This window comes from Achroia grisella, unplaced genomic scaffold (assembly GCF_030625045.1).
Source record: "Achroia grisella isolate CSIRO2021 unplaced genomic scaffold, CSIRO_AGI_Agris_v1 utg841, whole genome shotgun sequence".
In the NCBI taxonomy this organism is placed as follows: domain Eukaryota; kingdom Metazoa; phylum Arthropoda; class Insecta; order Lepidoptera; family Pyralidae; genus Achroia; species Achroia grisella.
The window spans coordinates 660,965-686,950 of NW_026713039.1; the positions used below are offsets into that span (position 1 = coordinate 660,965).

The 25,986-nt window shown below is 33.3% G+C and overlaps 2 protein-coding genes across 2 annotated transcripts; one reads left to right on the forward strand and one right to left on the reverse strand.

The window, feature by feature from the left end:
- Positions 1 to 678: 678 nt before the first annotated feature.
- Positions 679 to 3,481, reverse strand: LOC131852288 (LYR motif-containing protein 4B). The gene is made up of 3 exons (XM_059202951.1): positions 3,328 to 3,481; positions 2,046 to 2,166; positions 679 to 1,063 (listed from the first exon to the last, which is right to left on the reverse strand). Exons 1-3 carry the CDS (start codon positions 3,414 to 3,416, stop codon positions 1,007 to 1,009), a joined length of 267 nt encoding a protein of 88 aa, XP_059058934.1. The 5' UTR covers positions 3,417 to 3,481; the 3' UTR covers positions 679 to 1,006.
- A 5,268-nt stretch (positions 3,482 to 8,749) lies between these two features.
- Positions 8,750 to 23,900, forward strand: LOC131852224 (uncharacterized). The gene is made up of 8 exons (XM_059202868.1): positions 8,750 to 8,841; positions 9,655 to 9,830; positions 10,204 to 11,043; positions 11,557 to 11,740; positions 12,414 to 12,562; positions 14,461 to 14,704; positions 16,520 to 16,544; positions 23,177 to 23,900. Exons 1-8 carry the CDS (start codon positions 8,750 to 8,752, stop codon positions 23,246 to 23,248), a joined length of 1,782 nt encoding a protein of 593 aa, XP_059058851.1. The 3' UTR covers positions 23,249 to 23,900.
- Positions 23,901 to 25,986: the final 2,086 nt, after the last annotated feature.

A 25,986-nucleotide genomic window follows, 5' to 3' on the forward strand; every position in this document is an offset into this window, starting at 1 on the left:
TTTATCTTTGTCTTCCGGGTGTAAGGGCGTTAGCGAGCTTCAACGCATAATCGCAATTATTACAATACCATTAGAACTCAAATTTTTAATGTGACAGATAGCGCCCCGGTTTATCGACATTCATGGGGGTGATTTAAGATACTTTATTTTTGTTGATACATTTTGCTCTAAACACAGAACTAGGATTGGAGTCATATCCTAGCTTACGCGTTATATATTATACTGTTTCAGCAAAGGATTACCTACTTCTTTTATTTAAAAAAAAAATGTATTCTCGGGGATTGTTGTATTGGAGTTGATGCCGGGGCAAAAGGGCGAAGCCCGAGACCCTACTGTAACCCAGTAAGTCAGAAGGCTGTATGTGATGTTGTGAGATATGTCACCTTGTCTGTATTATTTATCTATATTATGTAGAATGTGAACGTACTCTGTGCGGTTTGTAATGAAACAAAAGTGATGTTTACAACTATATGAAGTGAAGTATTTATCACTATTTGAGATATAACAAAGTAATTATAATGAAATCACCATATCGATCGAAAGAGCATGCAATCCATATTGAGATCAGTCAACATTTCAGTCTCACATTCAATAAATATCACGATATGTTGTGGATAACAATATTTATTGAACATTGTGAAAATATACCTACAAGTTTACACAGACTATAGGCATACAATGACAGTCTAAAACAAAATGGCGGATATTAACTGTCATAAATTAAATTTGCTCCTTTCGGCTTTCCCTGAGACGGGAAAAAAGAAATTTATATTTTGCGCTCTTTTTTGGAATATTTAAAATTTTCCTTAATTTAATTGCTGTTTTTTCTTGCAATAAAACTTTATATTGTAATTTTAATATATTAATCTACTATTTAATATCGATATGATCACATTTTTTTTATTTTTTCTTGATGCTACCGATAGTTATGACGTCATATCGTATCGGTGTACTATAAGCGGGCTGCCAGTGATGTTTTTTTATCCTCCAAACGATTCCAGTGTTTTTATCGTAAATTCTCTATAACCAACTTTTCTGTTCTGTACATATTTCCTACAATTACCTGAAAAAAGTAATAAACCTTTTATTTATTTCTAATTCCATATAGATTATGTTGTATGTTATGTTAGGAAACAGCTTATAAACTTTCTGTAATGGCAAATAATCTTATTTTCGTTAAAGTCAATGTTGCCATTCAAGTACAGGGTTGCCAACCCCAAATTTAAAAAAATTCGTTGGCAAAACGAGGACAATTCAGTTTAAAAACAGGACACAGTAATAGAGTTGCAATAGTTAAATTAGTATGTAGTGAAAATAGATGGTATAAAATTTAAGTAGACAAAATAATATTTTTTTAATAAAAGCATTTGCACTATGCTTGATGACATAACAAATTTGAAAAAAAATATTTTGGATGCTGTTAAGAATTATTCTGTCACTAATTTTTGGCCCAATTTACACTCAACCCGAGTGAAGGGCAGGGAAGAGAGCAGCGCGAGAGTGTAAACACGAGTGGAAACACTTCCCACGCCATTGGCGCTGCCACTCGCACTGCCCGGCGCTCCCTCGTTTTTCGTGCTCGAGTCAAAGGACTGGCAGCGCGAGTGGCAGCGTGTTTTTACATTCAGGCCGGCAATATTTCCGGCAGCGAGAGTGGCAGGGAGAGCGGCTGAATGTAAACATAGCATTACATTTAACAATTCGTCGATTAAATAGAAAATTGTCTATTTTCAAAATTAGAATCTAGAATTGCCTCCTTTTATAATAATTATATTATAATCTACTTAATAACACTTATAAAATACTAATACTTATAAATCAATTAAGTTAACCACGCCGTCTTAATCTTTATCTAAATACTTTTAAAATGATATACATTACTTCTGTGTAAATTTAAAACTTTAAAGGGAAAAATAATTTAAATAAATTTAAAACACTTAAAATGCTTGTCTTGTACAAAATGTACATTTTGAATACTGCCATTTTTCTATTTAACTGATGATATGATATAAATATCTTTGTAACAATATATAATATGTGTTTACCTGTCGTTTAATTACATCTAAACTTTCTTTAGCATAAACAAATTCTTTATTCACTAGTTTTGGATCCGATATATTCTTGGCATCTTTAAATGCATCTCTCACACGTCTCAGTGCATATGATCTGTAAAAATAATAATTATATATGTATTATATATTTCTTTCGTTTTTGTTATTAATTATATTTTACTGTGTGTAATCTGTGCCTATATATTTTTTTTTCCATATTAGATATCTTGCAATCAGTCACGTGGACTATAAGCAGATGTGGTGTTCCGTATATTGTCAGACCAATCCAAATATCTTAAAGTCATTACTGTCGGACTATCTTGGTCAAATATAACGCCTTTTTTTAATCGACGCCAGTTTTTATTGTAGTTTAATTTATATTTTTCTGTGTATTTGTTGTAATCTGTGCCTATATTAACTAACTTTAAGAAAATTGTATTACTAACAAAATTGGTTAAAAAGCCTGATATTAATAAATATTATTATATTATTACTAGCTGTGCCCGCAACTTGGTCCGTGTGGAATTAAACTTTATTATTCTAAAATAAAAGTAACCTAAATTACTCCTTATTACTTCAGCTACCTGTCAAAAAAAGTCCTGTCAAAATTGGTCCAGCCATTTCAGAGTTTAGCCGGAACAATCAGACAGACAAAAATTATAAAAAAAATATATTTTGCTGTATGTACCGTATTTATATTCATATGCATGTAGTAAAAAACTATTATTTCAATATTACAAATAAACTGCAGCCCAAAAAGCCCTTATAGGTAGATCACCCCTGCCTAAGGCCCCAATGAGTTTTGGTTTACATGCAATTCATGTATGCCACACACAATAAAGTAATTTGATTATTTCACTGCATAAACACACAACTTGTAGGTACAAGTGCTTTAAATAACCGAGGCCACACAGACGAAACAACGGGAATCCCCGATAAAAATACATTGTAAATCTACCACGACGCGTCATCATCGTCAGAGTGGAATATTTTTATACTCCATAGCAATGCGTTTCTTTAAACTGCCGTATATATTAAGTACTTATATGATTTTATGAGAGCAGTCGAAATATTTGTAGGTTATTTTCTTATAGATTACAATTGAATAAATTAATGTTGTGTAATTTCTGCTTGTGTATACCAAAAGGAGTTTCTAATAATGTAATTACCACAGTATGTTGTGCAACATTATTTTATAATGGATCATTTTGAAATCACTATTTGAATTATTCATTACTTTTAGGTTATATAATTTTTAGCAAACTAAAAACTGTACCTGAAGTTGTAGTTCGGAAACTTCTGCGATTCCCGCATCAGTGTTTTGTATAGAGATAAAATTTGTAACTTTGTCACACCAGAACTCATTTTTATTTTAAATACAGACAATTTTCACTGAAGATGAACACAACAAATTCTACTTGTAAATACAAGTTGTTTCATTCTACGTACATTTAAGCTCAGTCATATGTCAAGGGAAAGCGTCAATCCTGCTATGAAAAATATTGCAATATAATTTCATTAAAAATGAAATATATTTTTTTATACTAATTAACAGATATAGAACCTAAAATGATTACCCGAAATAATATAATACAATTTTAATAATGTAAAGTTCACAATTCTCAGTTAGGACGGCTCGTAAATTAAAGCGTATATAGGAACGTATAAAGTATGTTAACATCAGCAAAAAGTTTTCCCAAATGTAAAGAATTTATAAATGTGTTTAAAGCATTTGTAAAATGTACTTCAGCATGAGTACTTAAAAACTGCCACTAGATTAATGTGAACTATTAGCAGCGGCGGGCTCACCCATTCTAAGTCTTCGAGCCTTACGAGACTCTACCTTTGTCCTATATGAAAAGTATGGGATCTTTTTACGTTTGTACTGTTGTACTTCTACTCTGTAGTCTATAATGCTGCCTTGGTGACCACACTAAGCAGAGTCAGCGTCTGGCTCGCTTGGAAGTTGGATAAGACTAGATATTAAGCCAGTCTGTATTCACTCTCGGACATAAACGATTGCCTCGATTGATCGAGGCTAACCTCGAGCGATGTTTAAATAAGACACCTATATTTTTTAAAACCCATCAAGGGAAGTCCATATAACAATACGATACATTTATTTAAAATCGTTTTTTTTATTTGTATAATTTGGTGTTGGTAATTACGTTAATTTGCGATTTTGGTTTGCCTTTTGTTAATGCCTTTTGTTTTGTTAATCGGAAAGTTTTTGCAACACTATGATTTAATATTATTATTACTAAGCTATTGTTATTACTTAATAATTGTATGCATTGAAAACTTAGGAGTATTCTGTAATTTTTGCATAAAAATAATAATAATAAATGGAAATGCATTTTTTATGAAACCATCTAGTCTATAAGAATATTTTATGTTCGTTTTCTGGGAACATAAAAGTTGTATTAGTGGCAACACCAAAATGGCTGCAACCAACCATCTCGAATTCTAGATCTCATATCATTTTTTCGTCAATTTAATTCAATATTCTTAATTTTAGTATACATTCCAATTGAAGTTGTGACCTTAGATATTTTACAATCATCGATCCATAATATTTACATCAACAGTGCATATACAGTGAGTATTATTGAAAGAATTAAATTAATAATAATTGTTTTATTATTTTTGTGTTTAAAAATTCGTTTTTCTTTCTATATTTCTTATAAATCTAACGATAATATAGTGCGAAGTTCATAAAATATTAATATTGATTTTTCAATGTGGAATAGTGTAATAGTTTTGTGTTAAATGCTAAAAAGGCGCGAGACCCCGTTTAGCAACTGACAAGTTCATTGTGTAAGAAGAATAAACCGGAATTCTGAGGTAACAAAAATAATGATATGCTAATCACGCATCATTTGTAAACAAACTTGTGACCGACTAATTTCTTAATGAAACAGTGCATCACGTGATGTTCTGTAACGTTTAATTAAAGTGTAATACGTATATAATAATAATAATAATAATCCATCTCCACTCCTGAGATGGGAGATGAGAATTTTTGTAAGATAATAATAATAACAATAAAAAAAAAACCACAAAAGTTTAGAGAAACAAAAAAAAAAAAAAAAAAAAACTGCACTTGTGTGGAGAAAACCAGCAAAAGCAGAGAAAAAAATAAATAAAGAATATTCATAATGATAGTCAAATTAGATACATTACAATTACATTTGATTTTCGAAATTCGAGTATACAAAATGTATGAATAAAAAAAATAATAATCCTCTTTATTTGTCTCAAACAAAAACTAATACAATTGCTGCCTATACAATTTTTTTTTCTTTTCCTATCTGCAATCAGTCCCAGAACTATGAGCAGATTTTTTGGAATGGAAAAAATGGAATAATCCACTTCATTTGTCTCAAACAAAAATAATACACATTAATAGAATAGAATAGAATTTTTTTAAAAAATCCTTATTCAAATAAACTTCCCATTTAAACTTTTGAATAGTCATAATTTTTTGGTTTGTTGGAATCACAAGAAGGAGTGTCCACAGAAACTTGTGTGTTGCTCTTTTAAATAATCCTTGTAAGTTTACATTTACAAGTTGAAACATATAATAATAATATCTCAGGACAATTCACACAGCGGCATCTAGTCCCAAGCTAAGCAGAGCTCGTGTTATGGGTACTAGACAACTGATATAAATACATGGATAAATTTTTTTTGTAAATAAAACCATATTATACATAGAAAACACCCAGACCGATACAAACAATCATACTCATGAATACAAATGTTTGTACCGTGCGAGGAATCGAACCCGTGACCATCGGATAGTAAAGCGGTGTGCTAACCAGCGGTGTACTAGAAATAGATACATAGATAAAATTTTTATTGATGTTAGAAATAGAAATAGAAATAGAAATAATCTTTATTCAAATAAACTCAAAATATGACTATTCAAAAGTGCTTGTAGTTATATTGAGCAGCCAGTTGATTTGTGTGGATTCATCATAGAAGAATTTATATGTGTGTTCTTTTTTGAAAAATGAAATAGATACATAGTTAAATGATTTTTATTGTAAGTTTTATTTATTCTAACAGCAACAACACAACAACACACTTGTAAGTACAGAATATAGATAATAGAAATAGAAATAATCTTTATTCAAATAAAGCTGACATGTACAATACACTACAATTTTGAATAGTCATACCCTATTCTGTGTACATAAGTCCTTTCTTCTAGGTTGTCAGTAAGAGATTGCATTTAGCGATAAGACCGCCTTTTGTAACTATTTTACTATTTACTGTATTTTCTTATTATTTTATGTGTACACAATAAAGAGTTTTATTATTATTACAATACTAATTTTACCCTAAATATTACTTACTCTAAAATGATTAAATGTAATCTATACATCTATATGTATAAATAAAATAGGAGTGTCTGTTTTAACCATTTTTTTACTACATGCATATGAATATAAATACGCTACATACACCAAAATATTTTTTTTTACAATTTTTGTCTGTCTGTCAGTTTGTATGTTCCGGCTAATCTCTGAAATGGCTGGACGGAGTTGGACGGGACTTTTATTGGCAGGTAGCTGATGTAATAAGGAGTAACTTGGCTACTTTTATTTTAGAAAAATAAAGTTACTGGCTATTGGCTAGGCTACTTGAAATTTCAGTAAAAATCTTTTAGTTAAATTCCACGCGGCCGAAGTCGCAGGAAAAGCAAATATATAAATATTTATAATCTATATACTAATTTTGACCTGCAAATTATATACATACTCTAAAATTACTACAAGTAATATATAATATAAAGTGCGTAGCGGTTTCTATGTTGATTGTCGCATGCCTAATCCTTGTTGATAATTAAATTAAAATATTTATTTAAAAGAGCAACACACAAGTTTCTTGTTTATTTCTTCTTGTGATGAATCTGCATTCCGAATGAGTGGTAGAATAAAAAAACTTGACTATTCAAAAGTGCTTATATGAAAGCTTATTTGAATAAAGATTATTTCTATTTCTATAATATAAATTCAAAGTTTTTATTAATTAACCACATATATTTTACAAAAGTATTTATTATAAGTATAAAGATACAATGAATATGTGAATAACTAATTTATTTATATATAAATAGTCATTCTGCATATCAGTCTGTGAGTCAATGAGGAGTTTCAACACGAGAACCACTTCCAGTTCCATATATAGAACACTTTATTTGTAACGTACAGTAAGTAGTACACATCTTAATCTTTACTTACATATATATAAATATAATTAAAATTGGAGTGTCTGTTTGTAATATTGAAATAACAGTTTTTTACTACATGCATATGAATATAAATGCGATACATACACTAAAATAACATTTTTTACAATTTTTGTCTGTCTGTCTGTTTGTTCCGACTGGACCGATTTTGACGGGACTTTTATTGGCAGGTGTGATGTAATAAAACAGGCTACTTTTATTTTAGAAAAATATTAAATTGATGGGTCATCAATCAATAATAAAAATGTTTTTCGTCACATTGTCGCCCCTTCTGACTTACTCCCTAAAATATGGTCGAGCGCAGTGATGGCTGGCTCATCCGTCATACTCGTGAACGAGTGCTGCTTGTAGGGACTGGTCTGCTCTTATCACTACGACTGATTTAATCTTATTGCATGATTATATTTGACCCAAAAATTAGTGCTTGTTGGTAGTTTGTATTCACACGTTTCGACTTGTAAATGTAAACTTACAAGGATTATTTAAAAGAGCAACACACAAGTTTCTTGCTCGTTCTTCTTGTGATGAGACAGCTTTCCGAACGAGTGGTAGATAAAAAAAAATTGTTATGACTATTCAAAAGTGCTTAAATTAAGTTTATTTGAATAAATTATTTTCTATTCTATTCTATTCTTACGTCACATAAAGGACAAAGTGTGACGTAAGTCAGGATTGACAAACCACAATGAACACTGAGTGCAAATCATGTTTAATCACTTGCTATTTACATCCAAGGTTAGCATTTATATACATCTTTCTATTCTTACTGGTGTTAAGGAAAAAAAATATTATTGTATACCATTTTAAATATTGAACACCATAGAAAATAGACGAGGAAAAATGTTAGGGCACTTGATACGGCGCGATGATTTCATGAAAATTATTATTGAGGGGAAAATAGAAGGAAAGAGGGGGAGGGGAAGACCAAGGAATAGCTACATCAAACAAATTGAGGACAAAATTCGGAGTCGTGTCGTATCAAGAATTAAAGAGCATGATGCAAGATCGCGGAAAGTGGCAAGAGCTCCACCGACAAGAGCGTAGCTCTTAAATTATGAATGAATGAACCATTTTAAATACATACAATTGTTGCGAACTATTTTTTATACCTTGTTTATTGTCTACTAGCTGCACCCGCGACTTCGTCCGCTTGGAATTTAACTTTATTTATCTAAAATAAAAGTAGCTTGTGTTACTCCTTATGTCATCAGCTACCTGCCAATAAAAGTCCTGTCAAAATCGGTCTAGCCATTTCAAGGATTAGCCGGAACAAACAGACAGACAGACAGACAAAAATTGTAAAAAGTGATTTTTTCTGTATGTTCCGTATTTATATTCATATGCAGTTAAAAACGGTTATTTCAATATTACTAACAGACAGACATTTTATTTATATGTATAGATTTATAAATAATTGGACATTTTGATTTCAGTTCAATACATGGCACATCAAGATGGCGACAAACATAGTTCGGACGAAGAGTTGTACTCGTCTGAGCGAGATAGCGATGACAGTCCTATACTCTCGCACAGGTAAATGACCCCAAGTGTAACATAGTAGTCATATACTGGCAGATAAGCATACGATTCGCCTGATGAACAACTGCACTTATTAATGTTAACGTAATATATAAGTGAGTGATCAGCAATATTACTAGCCCCCTCCGATCGATCCCCCGTCCAATTCAAACGGGGATCGAAATTACGACGGTCTGAGCCGAGGTTCGAACCCCTAGTGGTGCCCTCAGACTAAAGTCGTATCCGTCAGGCAGGAGTTGGCCTTCATCCGCTCCATAAGTCCTTCCGCGGGTTTGGAGTGCCATCTGCACTCGCCCCTAACGTCCGGTGAAGCTGTAAAGGCCAGCTACGGACAACAGCATTAGAGTAGTCCGAAAAATAAAATAGAGCTCTGTTGATTGCCTGATGGTGACTCATTCAGAGGTGAAACACGAAGCTATAGGACAACGGGACATGGGGAAGCGTACATGTAAAGGCGACTAATGGATTTATAATTATAATAACGAGTGCTGCTTGTAAGGACTGGTCTGCTCTAATCACTATGACTGATTTCCTCTTTGATTATTTACTTCAATATCTTTTCTATTTGATTATTTAATTGAATTAGTGCTAATCGGTAGTTTATATTCACACACTTAAACTTAAATTGTAAAGTAAGAATAAAATTATTTAAAAGAGCAACACACAAGTTTCTTGCTCGTTCTTCTTGTGATGAGACAGCTTTCCGAATGAGCGGTAGATTAAAAAAATGTGATGACTATTCAAAAGTGATTCAATGTAAGTTTACTTGAATAAATGATTTTCTATAAACCTTTTCACATCTTTCAGATACGACAAGCGTCGGTACGCGTCTTACGTGACAGATGAGAGAACAGAAGAGAGGGAACGGCGCTCCACGGTGACGACGCTGGCCAAGTTCTTTCTCTTCTGCTTTGCGATGATATTATTCTGCGTGCTGCTGTACATACCTGTATATAATAGAGCTAACGATCAGATACCGAAAAGTAAGCATGTTTTATATGAAGAAACTAGAAACGGCTAACGTAGTTTTGGCATATAAATTTATATTTAATAGAATTTATTAAATAATAATAATACTCTCAGGGACAATTCACACATCTAGACCCAAGTTAAGCTAGCTAAAGCTTGTGTTATGAGTACTAGATAACTGATACAGATAATTTTTTTTTCAAAATTTTTTTTCCTAAATACATACATATTATACATAGACCTGACCTAAGACTCATCTTAGTGATGACACTGCTGCCTTGCCAGCGTAAACTGTTTGCGCAGGTGGAAGCACCATTTCATCACCAGCTTTTAAAAAATGACTTCATGTATGAAAGGCCTCTTCTCTATTATTATACTTATTTCCAGGCCTAGTTGCCGGCTGGTCGTTACACACAAATCGAGACACAAAAATATACGTTCAACCCAACAACGTCACAACAATCCACGAGCCCACCAACATATGCCCAAAAGCAACTAGAAGCAAAAAGAATCATCTGTTCCTACTCATTGTGGTCAGTTCGTCAACAGTCAACTTCGACAGGCGGGCTGCCATCCGTGATACTTGGGGTAGTCAGCAAAACTACGTGAAATCATTGAAAATATTGAACGCAGTGCGCGAGAAGTATAAAAAATATAATTACACGTATGACTTGTATGCAGAGAAGGAATTTAATATAACCACAAATGTTAGTCGAGAGAAACGCGACATATCCAGCTTTGGCAATCTTTTCCCGGAATTGACTAAAGCACTGAATAGCAATTTAAAAAATATAAAGACTGATAGCATACCTGAAGTTGAGAAACGTTTTGACGATGATGAACTGCCAGAATTCGATATGAACAAGGAATTTGGTGAAGCGACCAATGATGTAGCATATGATTACGATGGTGATACGAATATAATGAGGATACCACCTAATGGGTACGATGAGGGGCCAGATTTGGAGAAGATATTGAAATTGTTAAAGCCAAATTTCCCCAAAATTGAGGAGGATAACGTTGGCAACGCTGAAATAGACTTTAAACTTGTTTTCCTATTAGGGTTGCCAGGTCATGACAATGATAGTACAGTGCAAAGTAAAATCGATGAAGAGGTAACAAAATACGGTGATATTATTCAAGAAGGGTTTATAGATTCATACAATAATTTAACGTTGAAGTCTATTATGATGTTGAAATGGATTACCAACAAATGCGGCGAGAGTGGTAAGTCTTACTCACATACACACAAAATTAATGAAATAATTGGGTTTCTTAATAATTTTAATGTGCCCCTTTAGGATAGAAATTTGAAATAGTATTGTTTTGAGACGAAATTGACTCCTGACATATAGTTTATGCCAGATTACATTAATTAATTTGGTAATAAATATATAAATTTAGTAATTAATTATGGTAAATAAATTAATTTGGTAATTAATTAAATAAGTTGTAATTAATTAAATAATTTAGTGATAGATACGTTATTTTAGGAGTTCATTATTTATTTTAGTTATTTATTAATTATTTTAGTAATTAATTAATTACTTTAGTATATATTTAATTAATTTAGTAATTAATTAAATATTTCAGTCATTATTTTATTAATTTAGGAATTAATTAAATATTTTAATTATATATTTATTTATTTCAGTAATTCAGAAATAAATTTTGTTTGGTAGAAAATAATTATTTTCATAAATTTAGTGATTAATTAATTAGTTTAATAAAAATTTGCAGTTCATTACATCTTGAAGACAGATGACGACATGTATATCAATGTGCCGAGCCTGGTCCTCAACCTGAAGAACAGGTCCCGGGAGTACGACGAGAAGGTCGCCCGAGGGTACAAGGAGAAGGAGCACCTGCTGATTGGTGATCTGATCTGCGGCGCCAGACCTGTCCTCGACTCTAATAACAAATGGTATTTATATATCATATATACATATAAATAAAATTGGAGTGTCTGTTTGTAATATTGAAATAACCGTTTTTTACTACATGCATATGAATATAAATACGGTATATAGACCAAAATAACATTTACAATTTTTGTCTATCTGATCGTTTGTTCCGGCTAAAAGCTGAAATGGCTAGACCGATATTGATGGGACTTTTATTGGCAGGTAGCTGATGAAATAAGGAGTAACTTAAGCTACTTTTATTTTAGAAAAATAAATTTAATTTTCACGCGGACAATGTCGCGGTATACAATTAGTTATAAATAATAATAACCGCGGACTGCAGATAAAAATGGCGCATTTTCGTCTGCATTTTCGTTCAGATTCTTTAGGTCAGATAGTTATTACTGTTTCTTTTTCCGGACTACTCTAATGCTGTTGACCGCAGCTGGCCTTTACAGCTTCACCGGACGATAGGAGGCGAGTGCAGATGGCACTCCGAACCAAACCAAACTTATGGAGCGGCTGAAGGCTGACGCCCGCCTGACGGATACGACTTTAGTCTGAGGGCACCGCTAAGGGTTCGAATCGCGGCTCAGGACGTCGTTAATTTCGATCCCCGTTTGAATTGGACAGGGAGATCGATCGGAGGGGATTTATATAGTTCTATAACAGTGTGTATGTCCCATTGTTTAGGTACAGTCCGCGGTACATGTTCGGCGGACGCGTGTACCCTCGCTACCTATCGGGCACGGGATACGTGCTCTCGGCCGACGCAGCTCCCCCACTCTATCAAGCGGCGCTCCGAACCACCTACTTTCACCTCGAGGACATATATATCACAGGTGACATTTAATGTAAATTAATATTGTAATGGGTCATTGGACTCCTTACTACGGTCGAGCGCAGTGATGGCCGGATTATCCGTCATACTCGTGAACGGGTGCTGCTTGTGGGGACTGGTTCGGGTTACACTGATTAGACTTTGCAATAACGTATGTTGGTTGTGAAACTATTCTCCCAAAAATTGAATTTAACATGTACAATATTTATTTGAAAGAATACGAGCGAGTTTCTTGTCAGTTCTTCTCGTCTCGAAATCATTCCGACTGACGGTAGATTTGATGAGTCTGTAATAGGGAATGATGACTTGAATAAAAATAATTTAAATTTGAATTAAATATTATCCGGCTCGAAGGACCATACAGATGTATGAGTCTGCTGTGACCCAGACAATACTATGATGTTTTATAAATGTGTATTAAATATAAAAGCGTGTTATTGGCTGATAAAGTTTAATACCATTATTTTTTTTCTCGGCTTTCGCCGGTAACTTTGATATTATCCGGCTCGAAGGACCATAAAGATGTATGAGTCTGCTGTGACCCAGACAATACTATGATGTTTTATAAATGTGTATTAAATATAAAAGCGTGTTATTGGCTGATAAAGTTTATTACCATTTTTTTTTTCTCGGCTGTCGCCGGTAATTTTGGTATGTATTGGTATGTATGTACGGGCCTAAGTCAATATTACAACATAACAATGTTATATTCTGACGTGAATATCTTCTTATATATAAAATTCTCGTGTCACAATATTAGTTACCATAGTCCTCCGAAACGTCTCGACCGATTTTTATTAAATTTTATTTGCATATTTAGTAGGTCTGAGAATCGGCTATCTATTTTTCATACTCCTAAGTGATAAGGGTTGTCCATCGGTAATATTATTTTTTTATTTTTTGGCAAACTTAAAATAATCGTAAAAAAATACATATAACCCTAAATTTTCACCCTTCTATCACCAACCTCTATTTTTTTATAGCGTTATTAATTTATATAGCAAAACAACGTTATCCGGGACAGATAATACTATAAATATTGGCCTAATCTGTTTGTAGAAATTTTCTGACTATGCGGCATGTGTTTAGGATCTGTAGTTAGCAGTAGAAATAGAAATAATCTTTATTCAAATAAACTCATTACAAGCACTTTTGAATAGTCATATTTTGATTCTACCACTCATTCGGAATGCAGATTCATCACAAGAAGAATGAGCAAGAAACTTGTGTGTTGCTCTTTTAATAGATGTTTTATTTATATAAATAATTACAATATAACATGCAATAATCAACATAGAAATCGCTACGCACTCATTATTAGTGTAATCTGATAATATTGTCAGTGCTATGGATTTTAAGTTTTTCTATTAAAACATTATTATCGTTAACGAATTCTTGAATTTTATAGTAAGCTTTTTTGCAAAGGAAGTGTTTTATATGACATTTAAATCTTTTTTCAGGCATTTGTTGTAAAACCTTACTCAATTGCCATAAAACGAATTACTAACTTTAGTTAAACTACATTTAGGTAAAATCAGTTTGTTATTGTTGCTTTTATTACTGCAATCACTAACTCTTTTGAAACTGTCTATATTCTTCCTGGCATCCATGATATTTTTATAATTGTATTGAGAAGCAACGGTGAGGTTGCAAACAGTATATACTAGGAGGCAAGTTCAGGGTATTTATTGACTGATGCATCTGTTTCGGTATGACACCGGTTGCTGAGAGGTCGATTGGGATTATTGTTACTTTTTGTAAGTGTCATAATCAGATTACTTCAGTTTGCAATTCTTTACATTTTGTTATTTTTTCGGCTACCGTATTTTGCAGGAACAGCGATATCACTCAGGTATCCTACCTCTTTTATTTTCATACGTTATAATCGGCGTGTGATAGGCATGTGCGCGCTACGAGCGAAGCCTCGCGTGGTCCCGCGCGACGACCCCGGCTTCACGTACCAGGCTGCTCAGCCCGCTCAGCCTGCTCAGCTCGCGCAGTCTGCTCAGTCGGCGCACGGCCGAGCGGCCTGCCTGGGCTGCGCGGCCTGCGCGCCGCATCTCCGGTACACGGTGCACCGAGTGCCGCCGGGGGCGCTACGCATGCTGCAGCATCAGATGACCTCCCTCAGCATCGTCGACAGGTAATACAATAGAATAGAACAGAATACAACTCATTGCCTTGCCTTTATCCCATTATTTGTGGTCGGCGCAGTATGTTATTCTCTTCCACTGCTCTCTATCGGTCGTTATATCTGAGCATACTCTTCTTTTATTCATATCATCTTTCATACAATCCATCCATCTTTTCTTAGGGCTCCCTTTACATCCATCCACATTCATATTATACACTTTCCATAAGACATGGTCCTCGTTCCTCCGCATAATAGAACAGAATACAACTATTATTTATTTATTTATTTATATATTTATTCATTCATTTATTCTTTTAGTCATTTCTTTATTTATTTATTTGCTTTGAATATGTTTCATTGTTCTTACAAATTAATTTACAGTTACATATTCAACTACTTTTTGAGCATTCAAATTTAAATTCAAGTTAATATTAAACTTAACAAATGTTAACATATATTGTCATAATTATATAAATTGTTAAATGTCCAAAATTAAGTAATAACAATATGTATATGATTTTAAGAAAGGTGTTACAAATGAATGTGGATGGTTATAAGATCAGAGAAAGGCCGAAAAAGAGATGGATGGACTGTGTGAAAGATGATATGGTGAGAAAGGAAGTAAATAACGAGATGACTGCGAACAGAGATGAATGGAAGAGAAAAACATATTACGACGACCCCAAATAAATGGGATAAGGAAGAAGCAGATGATGATATATGTATATCATTTCCTGTCCAATTAGATCTTTGTTCCACGGTCATATGTTAATAATAAGAACCAACTAAGATTAAAACAAAAAATTTGACGTTCATAAGCAGCTAAAATGTCCTACAAACTGTCCTCAAGTTTTTATTAAGTCATAGTTGTTTCTTATTACTAACACCCACTCATAGTTGTTACCAACTATAAGTTAATAAAAACTGTACGTTCAATATTAGTTAAAATGTCTTACATCAGGGGTGAACATCCTTTAACATCACACGACTCTTTTTTTTCTATATATCATTATTGCGGCTGGCAACGGCAGTGAAATAGGGTAATATAAATAAAATTACTTACCAAAATTATAGATGTATTTAGTGGTAGCGTTTATGACACAATGTGGCAAAACAATATAATAAAAAATATATGTCAAAAATTGTATATAAAAAATATATGGTTTAAAAATAGAAATATCTATAAAAAGAGGTCTGTCGCCAACAATCATAATCATTAATTAAACGTTACGATGCCTCTTCTATCAATTCCCGTCCACCCATCAGATCGATCCGCGGCCCAATCCCCTGTGCCATTGTTTGAATTGGGTATCGAAGTGACATATTACTAAAAATACATGTGTATTAAAATTCGAGCATTTTATCAAAATATATAAAGTATAAAGTGAAAAACATTTAAAAAAACAACACGCAAATATCTTGCACTACAGGTTCAGCCGAGGTTCGAACCTTAGCGTTGTCATCAAGCAGGAGTTGACTGGCTATCGGATCCGTTAATTTAGTTAATTAGTATAATTTAGACCCTGTTATATAAATATAAATCCCCTCCGATCGATCCCCCGCTCTATTCAAATGGGGATCGAAATTACGACAGCTTAGCCCGAGGTTGGAACCCCTAGCGGTGCCGTCAGATTAAAGTCGTATCCGTCAGGCGGGAGTTGGCCTTCAGCCGCTCCATAAGTCCTTCCCTTGGTTTGGAGTGCCATCTGCACTCGTCCCCTATCTTCCGGTGAAGCTGTAAAGGCCTGTAGCCCACAGCATTAGAGTAGTCCGAAAAAAAATAGTAAGGATTTTATTATTAAAAATTAATTTCTTATCTTACAGATGCGAAAGAATCCGTCTCACGCAGGTAAGAAGAGATCGCTTACGACCCAAAGTGACGGCAAAAAAACACAGCAAAATCGGGCATATATCAAAATAACTGTTGTGTAAATAATATCATTATACTAGTATTGTAAATTGAACTTTGTGTCTTGTTACGAAGAGCGTTTTTTGGGCATTGGGATGTGGTTGTACGTTGCTGGTATAGACCGGTTTTTTATAATGACAATGTTTGCGTTGAAAATGTTATGTGTATAGACGGATGAGGTTTTTTGCCGTTCGGGAAAAAATATTCTGTAATAAGTACATTAAGGCAATTCGATTGATATTAAAGTAATTAAAATAACCTTATTCGGCGGTAGGGGCTATCTGTAAATTACCTCACAGGTTATATTCCCCCATCCCCCCTAAGTGTGACAAAGTGTGACATTGTATAATAACGGTTTGAAGGTTAGAAAGTTCCTACAAAAGAAACATGAAATATTCCTAAATTCCGTGAGTTTTGTATTCACAAATTCCGACTTAAAAATGTAAAGTTAAAACGATTATTTAAAAGAGCAACACACAAGTTTTTGATCGTTCTTCTTGTGATGAAACAGCTTTCCGAATGAGCGGTAGATTAATAAAATGATAACTATGACTATTCAAAAGTGCTTAAATTGTTGTTTATTTGAATAATGGATTTTCTATTCTATCCTATTTACCCGGATAGGACTTTGTGACAACACTATCCATTGTAGTATAAAATGTGACACGTTGTGACGGGTGGGGGTTAAAACTGAAATTGCTATGACATAATTTATAGATTGCCACACACATACCCCAAAAAACAAATTTCGATAACTGTTAAATAATTAATATTTAACAGTTATCGAAATTTGTTTTTGTTATATAAATCTTAATTTTAGATCATGTTTTTTGATAGTTAACCAAAAATATATGTTAGTCTATAGTTCGTCCTAAGCCACAGAATCCTCATTCGTTATGTAAAACATACGAGATTACATAATCTGCAGTATTAACTACACATAGTATTCTCATATATTCTCATTTTTTTCAGTACGGCAAAAAACTCATCCTGTATGTCACAATTAGTTGAATCGGATAAAAGTGATGTTACAGGGGTCATTCATAAATTACCCCAAGTGTGACATTGTATGACATGGCCACCCCTTGTCAGTCACGAACGTGGCCTAATTTATATCAGCGGTCATTTTCGTGATATATCAAAATTTACTTTAATAGGAATTTCGCAACGGTTTTTGTTAATTTATTAATTTAGGCATTTTAAATTTATAATTGTAAAATATTTGTTGTCACACAAGGGGTGGTCAAAATGTGACGAATTTGTGACAAGCAAGTGGGATAGTTGCGGTCAAAAATAATGGTATGTGTGTGTAAGTTATGGATAGCCCCTTGTTTGTGTAAGTTTTGTGATATGTGATTTTGTGAAGTGTTACTTTTGATCGGTTAAATTTTGTTTTATCTATTGTATTTTTTTTTTATTTAACCGTTTAGAAGTGATAATTGTGTTACTTGTATATAATAGAGGAATATGGGAATTGTGGTTTTATGAAAAGTAGCTATTTTTACGGTTAAAATTAATAATGACCATTATTACTAAAGATATAAGGTTTAGATTAAAATGAGTCATTATTTATTTTAATCATATAAAAGTGATGTTTTAGTTGTGAAAGATTTTGGGGTTAATGGGTTTTGTGATATGTTGCATATTAACCGGTTAGAATTAATAATGAAACTTGTACTATGGGGTCTGCAATTGACCTCCGTTTGTGCCGTTGTGGGTGCAGAGCCAAGACTAGAAAGAAAGAAAGAAAATCATTTATTGACAACCATTATTGATATAAATATATATTTACACATTTGACATAGGTACATTGACATAGGCATATATATATATATATATATATGCACACATACACATATATATACATACACATGCAGAACAATTATAAAAAACATCCGTAATATTTATATATAATGGTTGGCAACATGGCCGACACTCAGCATTTGCCGTGACAGCCAACTGTCACGGTGCTGGTATTCTGTGCCTGCCACTACTAGAGTAGCCAGCTAAGATACTCCCAGAAGCGCAGAAACTTACTGGTGTATTTACAGGATTCAGGTAGCTACCTCACTGTTCAGAATTTGTAGACATTGGGTGGCCTCTAAAAAAATTTAAAATTTTATACGTTTTAAGTTTAAGTCACTATAGGAGTCTAGTGTTTGGTATGAATTTTTTTGCCTGCCACTACAAGTAACTGGAACAACATCAACGGCAGTTTCTTCTAATGCAGCTATAATTATAATCATTATTAGCTTGTTCACGACAATTTTGATGTGTCGTTTTGATAAAACATGTCATTATTTATTTTAACCGGTTGAAAGTATTTGTCTTTGTGTAAAGGTTTTCGTGATGTTGTATAAGAAGTATTGATATTGAGAGGTTAAAGTTGATAATGGTTGTTCGTCACGACAATTTATGGTGCTGGTCAAAGGATGGTTAAATATATCATATATATATTATATTTATATAAATAAGGTGCTACCAAATTATCTGCATTCCCTTCTACAAGATATAGTATTAGATGTATTTATATGATGGAAATGCATCCATGAAGTACGCAAAACGTTAAGGGTGCCGAAATATGGGATTTTAGTAAAAAATCATTTTTGGAGGGAAAGATATCCCCTGGTATTGGGTATAAGAGTGATATCTTTAACCAAGGAGTTGAAAGAGTAATTCTAATTAGAATAGAATGGAGAATAGAAAATAATTTATTCAAAAAAACTTACATTGAAGCACTTTTGAATAGTCATCACATTTTTTTTAATCTACCGCTCATTCGGAAAGCTGTCTCATCACAAGAAGGAATTGTAAATGAAGTAGCGAAAAAATTATAATAAAAAAAAATTGACGTTCGTATGCGGCTAAAATGCTCTACATGCCTAAAATGTTCTACATGAATAAATGACTTTTGTATTTGAATTTGAACTACCTGCCTACCTGGGCAACCTAGAAAACCTTTCCTCACGAGACTACATGGGGTTTGTTAAAAGGGCTTCTTAAGGGTCGGCAACGTGCACGTGATACCCCTGGTGTTTCAGACGTCCATAGGCTACAGTAACCGTTTACTGTAATATTATATATCACAAAAGGTATTAAGGAATGCAAATACTTTGGTAGTAAATCATATATTTCATCAGGTTTGAGTGATACATAGATATTAGGAAAAGTAAATATAGAAAATATATAAATTATTTGAATTAGTAACAGTAACGGTTGTTTTCACGGTTATGATTTCAAGGATTGTTTTATAATCTGTGATCACTTTGTTTTTTTTATTCTCGTGGCATGTGTAATAATTCCTTAGGTATCTATAGTTCTTTATTAATCGCATTTTGTATCCTGACAAGTTTGAATCACAATAAGCACAAGTGAAGGGAGTAGGTCGAAAGTGTGACATTATGTGACAATAGTTGACGTCATACTTCTAATAATCATTTTTTAAAATATAAATGGATAGAAAAAAAAATCAGAACATGTTTATTTCTGATTTAATACTTTATAAATGTAGAATTTTAAGATGTGTGACATCACATTAGGGTGGGGTAGTTCGTCACAAAGGGGGATCGAGAATGATGAATTTCATGTGACTTGATTTACAGATAACCCTATTTCGCTTACTAAATATATACAATACATGTAGTAAAGACAATATCCGCGCAATGTGTATCCCGCAGTAAATAGAAAAAGATCCTAGACAAAGTCTAGACTTCAGTGAGATTTTATGAGGAAATGTTATTTAAAATCTGGACTTTATTTTAACTACTTATATTGAATTCCTAGATGAAGCAGTAAATAACAGAATATTATTTTAGATTCACATAAGGCCAGTAAGATTACTAATCAAATAATTATTTGAATAGGTTTAATTTTGTTTCTTTTAAAAATGGAAAGTTTATATAATTATAGGATATGTTTTTTTACAATCCTATTATGTACCAAAGTTCTAATAAATAAATTTGTTATATTACATTAGTTTAGTGAATGGGAATTGATTGGTTATTACTAACAGTTACAATACAAATCATGTTATTTGACTTATTTTCTATGGGGCTTTGGGTAGAAGAATAGAGCAAACAAATGCGGTATCGTGAATTGTAAAACCCCAAGTGTGACGTGCATACGTCACACTAGGGGTTTCTCAATTATGATCAACTGTGACAAGGACTATAAAATCATAAAAATTGTTTTATGTAAATTTTGGACGATTAATATAGTTTTTATTTATTTTAGTGATTACATCTTCAGTTTTCAGTTTATATTTCAAAAATAGTATCCGCCTCGGCACAATTTTATAGTATTTAAAGAATATAATGTCTCGCTAACATAAATAAATACTTATTAAAGAAGTTTTAAACGCGTATAGTACAACTCACTTTTTAGGATTATTCATATTCTATAAATGAGATATTTGTTTGTGTTTAACGATTTATTTACTTTTTATGCCTAGATTTTGTTTAAAAATTATATTTGCACGGCCAACAATTATTCTCTGCACCAGGTGGTGCAGAGAATAATTGTTTGTACTGTAATTTGTACTATAGGTATAGTAGAGGTAGGTTCAGTGGTAGAAAACACCGCGTTGTGTTAAGTCCGCCAAATGTACTGTTACGTTTTGTGCTGTGTGCATTAAAGATATGTAAATAAATAAATATTTACCATGATCTTGACAATATCGGGAGCTCTTTAATAATATTGTCATGATAAATACGCACATAACGTGTACGAAACGTTTTGTTTATCAGCTTTATGTTATAGTTATTCGGCAGCTTATTTCGTTTACAGTATTAAAAATAGTCGCTATAATAAGTTTTTTTTAACAAATGTTAATGACCGTGCGCCAAACATGCCAGCACTAATATATACCCTGGCTAGACTCCAGTGGAGGATGATAGAATGACTCTGAAGTCAGGTTCATTAGTCAATCCTGGCGAATTCACCAGGACACGCCAGCACTAGCAGTACACGCTGACTGGGCTTCAATGGAGGATGCTAGAATATAAATAGATAATAGAATAAAGTCAGGTCTATTAGCCAATGTAGTAAATTCACCAGGAATTGATCATAAAGTTTTAATCCCGTCGAGGTTGACTTGACATGGTATATTGTAAGCAAGAGGGTCATTCGTCCCCATTACTTACCATCCTCTCCCCCGATTCAATAGTATTTGCGAGCCTATCTCAGTTTACGTAAGATGATACAGTAATGGTTGCTGGCAGCAACAGTTTTTCCCAGGATCGATCCCCCGTATAATTCAAACGGGCATCGAAATTACGACAGTCTGAGTTTTCGAGCCCTCAGACTAAAGTCGTATCCATCAGGCGGGAGTTGGTCTTCAGCCGCTCCAAGTCCTTCCTTTGGTTCGGAGTGCCATCTGCACTCGTCCCCTATCGTCCGGTGAAGTTGTAAAGGCCAGCTGTGGCCAAGCATTAGAGTAGTCCGAGAAAAAACAAAAGTTTTAGATGTGTTATAGAGGGCGCTGTCGTAACGGAAAATTGCGAATATATATATAGATTTAAGAATCGATCTTCAAATAATTTTGTGCATACTGTGGGTGGTATTAAGAGTGATATTAGTATAGCTTAGCGTTAAATATGACATACACTAAAGTACACTTACAGACTTATGCTTAATAGCAAATTGTTAAAAATATATTGTGATATCGACTTTAGGGGTGTTAACTTTAAAGTCTATTTTCCAATAAAAATATTTAACTCAGCTTGTTATTAAACCTGCAAATTTTGTATATCAAAAGATAAATATCAGATATTACATGTAGTTGTATACTTTATTTTTTTTTACTCTATCAAGTATTATCTACTGCATACTAAAATAAACTTTTCTCTCCTTATAATAAGTATTAATTTAGTTCGGCAAAATTGATGTTATACTAATTTAGTTAATGGAATTGTAAATTAGAGAAAAAAAGTGCGTTAAAATGGTAAAATATACTTTATTACTAACCGTTTAGGGTAGATATCGCAACATTGTAATATATATACTTATGTCCAATTACAATTGTAGTGTAGTCAGTTAACCTTTGAAATTATTGGTCGGGTATATTCTATATATATATTTAAAACATGTATATAAGTATGTCTATCAGTATTTATGATTTTTTTTAACAATAATCTTGTAAATATAAGAGAATGGAAGGGAACCTGTGTTACAGCATTCTGCCCTCATACTCAGCTCATGGGTAAACAGACAGACATTTATGTATTTTATTATTATATTGCAGTATTAATATATGTTTTATAATTTCCAAAAGTAACCCTTTTAATGTACAAATTTAATTTACTACTATATTTACTTATGTACTAAATCCAGAGCTACTCTCTCTGGACGTAATCTCATTTTCTTAGATTTTTTTTGGCAAAATCTTGTACACATATTTTTAAGCAATATTTTACTTTGTTTTAGTAATTATTTGTACGTTTTGTTGTGTATATGTTGTGTTATCGTTTATAAATCAATTTGTTATCTGTCTTATTTGTTTGCTTTCTGTTTCCCGTCTTTTCTTGTTTATTTTCTTCATTTTTTTTTACTCTTTCTTTCTGTCCCTTTTCCAGATAAAATATGAACGGCTTCAGTCGGGTATCATAGTGAAGTATCTACAAATGTTGGTTAGCAACCGATGTTGAAACAAAAGGGACGGCAGACCGACTGTTTTACTTCCGTCCCGCAAATTGATCTCTAATATTATTTATATTCCAATTCTTCATATATTGTATGTTAATTTATTTATTATTTTTCTGTCTTAGTTTTAAACGGCAGAGTACCTAGGATAGTTCTAAAGGGTATACTTAACTGAAAGCCTTTAGTATTCACCCTTTCAACAATGCGTACATAAAAACAAGTATATTAATATCTTACAGTTAATACTAAACTCAGGAACTCCTCATTCCTTCAGCACCGTTCCACCATCGTACAAGAAGACGTAGGGACCAATTCCACCCATATACAGATGACATCCTTGCTGCTCATCTTTCCTTATGCGAGCAGCTAAGGAGAGGTACTCTCTTACAGGATCTCACGTCAGTGTTTCCTGCCTTTTACAATATTGGGTCATTCAAGTTAATAATTAATAGGCACTATTTGAGCTTGCGTGTAACAACTTGGACCGCATCATCATTTAACATCAGGTGAGATTGAGGTCAAACGCGTATTATGTAATAAAAAAAATGTTTTTATGTACGCATTGTCAAATAATTTCGTTTGCGTTATAATTTTTAAATCTACATTACATTAGAAAATAGACTTTAATGATATATTACTGTTAGTCTATTTTCTAATGTATAGAATGTAAGGCTTTATAATTTTCTGACTCCCTTTTAAAGTAGTGTAATTATTCGTAGATTACGTTACATGTTGAGAGAGGGGGTTGACAAAGTGTGACATTGTGACAAAGGGGGTTCCAAGTTTGATGACGTTACATTTCAAAGTCTAATTCTATTTAAGTGTTATAACAAGAATTTTGTTGTTTAAAAACATGTTAAAACACGAAATTTGATCTATTAACGATAAACTTAAATATATTACCAACTTTACATGTATAAGTATAAGGTTTAAATTGGTTTGTTGACGAGTTTACACTAGTACATAATTGGACAATATGTTACGTCACACTAGGGGGAGTGGTCTGACAAATGTGACCAACTGTGACAAGGACGGGGGAAGGGGTAAAAAAATATGAATTTCATGTGACGTTACTTTATAGTTCCTTGCTTTAGTGACAATCATGACACGAAACATAACCCTTGAGTGTTTCGAAATAATTCCAAAAAAATCCTTATTCGGTTTTGTTTCTTAGTGAATGTTCAGGAATGTTCTAGACTTGTAGTTTGGTATATCCCTTACGGCTAACATTGTATTTATAAATATTTACTTTAATTCTTTATGTATTCGAAATTCTTGATAATTTATTTTTCTACTATTTTTCTAGGAATGGCAACACATGAGTGGTATCACGTGATAACGTGACGTCCTTGCTGTTCATGTATATAAGCGACGGTTACCACTTACCATCAGGTGGGACAGTTTTTTGTCATTTCATTTATATAAAAGAATTATGAAACATATAACGGGGACCATATTATTCCAATTATTAAAATATTGTATTGTAGGTATATACTTTATGGAGTCCATTTAATTTTTTAATGGATTTAAATTATTTTGTTTATTTCCGCTACCATTAGCATGTGCGAGACCACAAATGTTCATTGTAAATTTACTTGGCGGAGTGACCCACCGGTGGGCATGCGGTCTTTAACGTGTTAAGTAATTTATTTTCTGTACTTTATTATTCAAAAATATTTTTTTACGTTTAACTACTATTGTGTTCAGATAATTCGTAAAAAAATTAATCATCAATGAATGAAGTGTAAATTTGTCGTGTAATATTCGTTAGTGCATTGATTCGACCGGGAATGCAATTAGGGATCTCAAAGACAGCTATATAGGTCTATACATTTACTATAAATTTCGGGTGACAAGTCCTGGGAACTGCTCGGAGTTTCCCTCTCTGCCACACGATGGACCCGGCACCCCATAAACCTACACCCGGGTCACAAGTCTCGGGAATTGCTCGGAGATTCCCTCTGCCACACGATGGACCCGGCACCCCATAAACCTACACCCGGGTCTCAAGTCCTGGGAACTACTCGGAGTTTCCCTCTCTGCCACACGATGGGCCCGGCACCCCATAAACCTACACCCGGGTCACAAGTCTCGGGAATTGCTCGGAGTTTCCCTCTGCCACACGATGGACCCGGCACCCCATAAACCTACACCCGGGTCACAAGTCTCGGGAATTGCTCGGAGTTTCCCTATCTGCCACACGATGGACCCGGCACCCCATAAACCTACACCCGGGTCACAAGTCTCGGGAACTGCTCGGAGTTTCCCTCTCTGCCACACGATGGACCCGGCACCCCATAAACCTACACCCGGGTCTCAAGTCCCGGGAACTGCTCGGAGTTTCCCTCTCTGCCACACGATGGACCCGGCACCCGCACCATGAATCCATAGAATGCTAACAACTTCGTCTCTCTCTTGTTGAAACGAGCAAAAGGAACAGATGAGTCTTTTTTTTACTCGAATTTAATTATATATTTTACATTCTAATCAAAGACTTGTGATAAAGTTAACTTATTGTGTAAATTAAGCAATTTATGCTCAATTTAGTTTTAATAGTTAATAGAAATATACGTTTTAATTTAAAAAAAAAAATACAATCGAATTAATTAAATATATCATATATGTTGCGATATTTATTCTAGAAGTTTTAAATAAAATGTAACGAACAAAACAACGTTGTTGATTCTGCTATTGACACGGTCGTTGGATGAGCATGTTGTATATGTAAGTCAGAAGCAGATTG

What these genes read in the sequence shown, in the direction of transcription:
- LOC131852288 (XM_059202951.1), bottom strand. Translation starts at nt 3,416, where the DNA reads ATGAGTTCTGGTGTGACAAAGTTACAAATTTTATCTCTATACAAAACA. An exon ending in TTTCCGAACTACAACTTCAG is followed by an intron (nt 2,167 to 3,327) that starts GTACAGTTTTTA and finishes TTATTTTTACAG; the next exon opens with ATCATATGCACTGAGACGTG. An exon ending in TAGATGTAATTAAACGACAG is followed by an intron (nt 1,064 to 2,045) that starts GTAAACACATAT and finishes TACTTTTTTCAG; the next exon opens with GTAATTGTAGGAAATATGTA.
- LOC131852224 (XM_059202868.1), top strand. Translation starts at nt 8,750, where the DNA reads ATGGCACATCAAGATGGCGACAAACATAGTTCGGACGAAGAGTTGTAC. An exon ending in AGTCCTATACTCTCGCACAG is followed by an intron (nt 8,842 to 9,654) that starts GTAAATGACCCC and finishes CACATCTTTCAG; the next exon opens with ATACGACAAGCGTCGGTACG. An exon ending in CTCGACTCTAATAACAAATG is followed by an intron (nt 11,741 to 12,413) that starts GTATTTATATAT and finishes CCCATTGTTTAG; the next exon opens with GTACAGTCCGCGGTACATGT.